This window comes from Etheostoma spectabile, chromosome 19 (genome assembly GCF_008692095.1).
Source record: "Etheostoma spectabile isolate EspeVRDwgs_2016 chromosome 19, UIUC_Espe_1.0, whole genome shotgun sequence".
Lineage (NCBI taxonomy): Eukaryota > Metazoa > Chordata > Actinopteri > Perciformes > Percidae > Etheostoma > Etheostoma spectabile.
Window position 1 is genome coordinate 13,171,558 of NC_045751.1, and position 5,658 is coordinate 13,177,215.

The following is a 5,658-nucleotide window of genomic DNA, read 5'->3' on the forward strand; positions in this document are numbered from 1 at the left end:
TATGTTGCAACAGTAGATTGATTTTTGTCATACTTGCCAAGAGAGCAGAGCAGAGAAGGTTGAATGATAGAGCATAATCTGAGACAAATATTAGATTTGAAGTGATATTAGTGTAAGCAAACACAGCCGTGAGGATATGTACTGCAGGGTCTACTTACAAATCTGACGGGTCGCCATGGCAGCTAGGGAAACTCATGCTGTTGCCCTTGACAACTGGAGTCTTCAGAGGGACCCTTGGGCCTTGGCTGCTTTTAATGGCACAGGTCATTAAATTGAAGGCATCATTTCTTCAAATGAACATAATCATAAGGTCATTCATATCATTAAAGCAAAACCTTTAAGAAATAGAATGGAGGCATACGACGGATCGCAATCATGCATTTTCCTGTTTTCTATTTATAAAAGTAGAAGATAACAGGCATCATGTCATATTTATTCCTCTCCCTAATATGCCTTGCTGCCAGATTATTTTAACTGGTGACATAAACAAAAATGTACTACAACTGAGTATATAAAATACATCAGCTTAAACATTTTTTTTTTTAACCTCAATACCTACTTTGAACACCCTTACTCCAAATTTCACTGTGCATTCTAGAAATTGCACAAACCAGTCTCACGCTCCCCTCTGAAAGGGAGGGACGGCCTTGAACCTTAAAACCACAGAACAATGAAAGAATAGAGGGCAGATTTCCATAACACTGTCCATTGCTCTGGTTTTGAACTGCTCAAACTGACCTGGTGAGAAAAGCCTCTCACAACAGAACATAGAGAACACATTCCTGTCAGTGGGTTCAACAGGCAAAGTAAAGGGCTGTTGCACTGAAAAAAGGAAACTTAAGAAAGTAAATACATGACAAGACAGAACTGTTGGCAGATCTGCTCGGTATCCCACATACCACTTTTGTACCAACCTAAAAAGTGACAACTCCTATAATTAGCAGCCAAATTAAGGTGACATTTTAAATGGGTAATGGGGGTTAGGCTTTTTTAATTTTTTTTTTATAAATGTCACAATAATGTATGGTTCTGCCTGGACCCATTTTGAAGGCTTAATTGGAAGACGGTATAACAGGAGCCAAAAAAACCTTGCGGTGGCTGCCAGAGACAAGGAAAGTTGCTCAGTGTGCCTGGAAGACGGTGATTGTGTGCGAGTGCTTTTATTGTGGCTGCGTAGATTAAAAAAAAAGAGTAGGTGCCTGTTTCTTACATGTGTGTGTATGCTTGTGTACGAGCATTCGTGGAATGTGTCTGTGTGACAGAGGTACCAACAGGACAAAGGGGAGAGTGGGCTAGCGCCAAGTGAGTGGATCAAAGATGAGCTGGAGAGAGCGAGGCGCTGGATGCACATGGCTGAGCAAAATTAGATCATCTTAGAATCAGATGAATAAAAACCACCAAAAAGGTGGTTTGTTTCCTTTTTTAACTCTCCATTGCTTTCTGACCCCTGGAATCATTGTCAATTAAAGGTGAAAGGAATATTGTGAGGGAACTATGCTTTAAAACTCATTTGTTTAAATTCAAGTTAATTATGCTTGTTCAAGTATTCTATGCTTCTGTTAATGAGAGCATCCCCTCTAAAAATGTTTTAAAGTTTAATGTGCAAATTAGCTTGAAGAATTCATTAAGGATTAGTGCCTAGTGAACAAAGAAAATGAAACTGGGTGAGAAAGGTTATTGGGTTTATCAAGTGGGAACCTCAAAGCAAGAATTATTCTGCACAAACAAAGGATAAAAATAATAAACACAAGCATCTTTTCTATAGAACACAGTACACCATATTGCAGGTACACAGTCGATCAACGTTACTCCTTTTTACAAAAAAATTTACAAAACATTTTATGAACCAATAAATATCAAGCACTGTATCAAATGTGGTGATTCACCTTGGTAACAAAGCAGCAAAAACAGCATTGGTCTTAATAAGAGTGTGAAAACAGAGGAGAGGAGGAAGGAGAAGAGTGATCCAGTCTGTGGCTCCTGCCGTTGCCCCCGGATACGGATGGAGTGAAAGCAAGAACTGGGAGCTGGAAGGAGCTGCAGCTGCCTGGTTTCCATAGCAATGTGGATGCAGGACACGTGAAGGGAGCGGGAGAGACAGACTGAGTAAAACAGACAGACTACAAGATAAAAAAATGTAACAAGAAATTAAGAAGAGGCAGAAGGATGAGAACACACCAAGGGGGAGCAGAGCAAGAAAGTGTTGTAAAATGTATTCAATACAGAGGTGTGGTGGTAGAAGAAGCAAAAGAGGTGATGAAAGGGGGAGAAAGACAGCAAACGCAAAAAGAGGCAGGACTTAAAGAGAAGGAGACTTTGGAGGGATGTTAAGCTCAGACATGGATCCCCAAGACTTGCCACTGGAGACTGCCACCTTCAGGGGGACCTGGAAAACACACACACACACACACACACACACACACACACACACACACACACAGTGTGTTGATGTCATGCCTTGTTGACTGTATTTCAAGTCAGTAGTCTGCTGAGTAAATATTTGTTTTATTGAAAAAGCAGTAAGGATGATTTCTGAGTCTTAAAATTAAAAAGTGTGGGTTGAATATGGTAAAATAATATCTGCATAATAACATGCACTGTACTTAAGAAGTATGAGTTTCAACCACAACAAGTGCAAGTAAAAGCAAACTTTGAATAGGCCATGTGCCTATTTCTTGGACCACGTTCCTGCATGATCCTGCACGGTATTCATTATGTACATCTCCATTTGCCTGGGTCCCATGGCAACAAAACAATCTTTGCATCCACGATTGAACAAAGGTTGAACACAACAACTGACAATATTATATCACTGGATGATTTTAATTTCAGGTTCCATTTACTCACTTTAAGATGGACCCCCAGGTGGTCTATGTGCTGAAGGGACTCCATGGTGCTCCTCACCAGATCTGCACCAAATTGCATTGTAGGTAATGTAGGTGCAGGTTTTGACAAGGAAGAAGAATGTGTGGAGAAAAAATGTGCTGCATCGATTTTGATCATTTAAAAAATAAAACTGGCCATTGAGTCGGACATTGTTAGATGTAATGCTGAATCTGTGGAATTCTCTTTTAACTGTAACATTGTCACAAATTGTCAGGGATTTACCAAACAAGCCTAAAACGTCTAAAACACATTTCAAGCAGTTTTACTACTTTATAAACAGTATTCTTTACTCTACAAACACTTGGCGTCATAGGTCATGTTTCTTTGATGCAAGGGAATTATTAGATAATTGATATTGGAAGAAGTAAATTCACCTGCAAACTGTTCCACCTGGGAGTCCTCCACTTCATACAGAAGCTCATCATGGAGCTGTGCTATCAGCCTAAAGTTGCAAACACATTCAAATATGTTAGAAGACACCAACTATACTATGCTAGACTATAACTTCAATTTAGTAAAGTCTGTTTCTTTTCTTTTTTTTCATCAGATGCTTGGATTGAGCTTTTTGAATTGAGATTTAAATGTCTATTGTCCTCTTTCATGACGTCTTCTCCCCAAAAAATAAAATAACAAATAATTCCTAACAAAATCCTCAATTTCAATGACGTGATTGATCAGATTAAATGAGTTAATCTTTTAAACTTTCTTTAATGAAAATTCTTTCTGTTTTGTCAACATAAATACATGTAGGCAGCAGACTAATCCAATAAGGGTATAAAATAATGATGAAATAATAATAATAATAATATAATAATAATAATAATTATAATAATAAAAATAATAATAATAATTGCGCCCATAGTCTTATAGCAACATTATGTTATGACAGAAACAGTGCTCTGGAGTTATTTGAAATGTTTGGAACACACGAGTCAGAAACAATCATACGCAGCCACTATTGGAATCTAATATTACAAATAGTATTATACTAATAATATTCATGCAGCCTAATCTTTTGTGCAGAACTGTTTAGAAATACCAGGTATATTTAATAAACATGAAAAAAGAGCAGATCATCATTCGAATGTTGATTTAGAATTCAAATGTCAACATTATGAATTAAACTTTGAAGCCTCAAACTATTCGGTACAGGCCTACCTCAACTACTACTAATATTGCGGCATCTTCATCAACATGCCACCATACAGGCTTCGGGTAAGTCCTCCTTGTACTTTACATCCTGCTCACCCAACATGCTCATTTAATTAACTTTTGTAACAGCCGCAATCATTTAACAGAACTCTATTGCTGTATGATCATGCTGAGAGAGAGAGAGTAAAGGATATAGTGTTACATTAGGTATGACATGGGAAAAATGGCTCGTAATACGAGCGTCTTCAGTCACTAGCCCCATGTTAAATGGTAGTACCTGGCAGAGCATGAGCTGGAAGAGGAGACCAGGTTGAAGATTCTGATCATGGCCATCTTACAAAGATCAGCAGCAGAACCTGGACATATATTCACACAAACAAAATCCCACACAGTTGCAAAGGGGTAGTCAAGAGGATAAGCTAAACTGAAGAAGTTGACTAATGATTAAATGAGATGTAAGGTAAGATATTAAAGGTATTAAATTGAGTTACAGTGATTTCCTTTTTCCACAAACAGCTAGTTTAAAACAACTGCCACTTCCTGATCATTAGAGGTAAACATAAAGGTGACAGACCAGCAAACAAGCTGACTCTATCGCACAGACATGTCTGTCATCCTACCTTGGACCACAAAGTTGACTGCCTGCCTCTCAGCCTGCATGCGGATGCCCCAATCGGGGGCGTTAATGTTAGGGAAGGTGCGTCGACGACCCATGATTGAGAGCACATACCCTAGACATTAGCAAAAACCCATTATACTTAATAATAATTGTTTCAAAATTAAAAATAAATTAGCTTACATATAAAACTATACATTTTATTATATAATATTAACTTTATTTTACTATGCATAACACTTATTTTGTTGCAATTGTATGTTCTTGAAATTATTAATTAATTAATAAATAAAATATAGTTAAGTATTTGGTCATATCAAAAATATCATTATTGCAGATATACCCAAAAATATTGTGATATTGTTTTAGGGCCGTATTGCCCATACCTAATGCAAAGAATAAAAAACTTAAGAATGAAAATATAATGTGACCTATCCACCGCCCTCTCCCCATGTTGGATGGTGATGTTGTTTAATAAATGAGAAACAGAGTTATACTGAAATGGTACTAGTGAACTTGTTTGTGTAGATGTTGGATCTAGCTGAAATCAGAATTATTGCTGTACATACTATAAAGTACTTTTTGCATAATATAATGCAACATTTTATTACATACTATTTGGTATAAAAAGTATATTTTTTTTCCCAGACATTCTTCTGATATTTATTGTCCAAGACCTGTGAACAGACGGAAACAGATAGGTGCAAAATCGGTGGAGTTCCCCCTTTTAAAACATACAGTACAAGGGGAAGATCCTCATCCAAAGTCTTAATTAAGTTTTGGCCTATAACTCATCAGTCTGTGGATGAAAACACTCCACACCCTTTCTGAACCATCTTACTCCTTTCAGGCAAGTGACTCATGCAAAATGACACGCTGAGCAGAACCAAAGCTACAGATTGAACAGTTTCATGAAAAGTAATTTGATGATGATGGTAACAGTGGGTTTACAATGACACACACACACACACACACACACACACACACACACACACACACACACA

General features: G+C 37.5%; 1 protein-coding gene across 2 annotated transcripts in view; it reads right to left on the reverse strand.

Annotated features, from left to right (window-relative positions):
- Positions 1–1,662: 1,662 nt before the first annotated feature.
- Positions 1,663–5,658, reverse strand: part of poln (polymerase (DNA directed) nu) — a 77,511-nt gene continuing 73,515 nt past the window's right edge. For both annotated transcript variants that reach the window (XM_032544086.1, XM_032544085.1), the window contains exons 24-28: positions 4,659–4,769; positions 4,316–4,394; positions 3,261–3,328; positions 2,848–2,909; positions 1,663–2,386 (exon numbers count right to left, since the gene is read on the reverse strand). In XM_032544086.1, the coding sequence (XP_032399977.1) occupies positions 2,300–2,386; positions 2,848–2,909; positions 3,261–3,328; positions 4,316–4,394; positions 4,659–4,769 (407 nt within the window). In that variant the 3' untranslated portion in view covers positions 1,663–2,299. The remainder of the gene's footprint in view (positions 2,387–2,847; positions 2,910–3,260; positions 3,329–4,315; positions 4,395–4,658; positions 4,770–5,658) is intronic.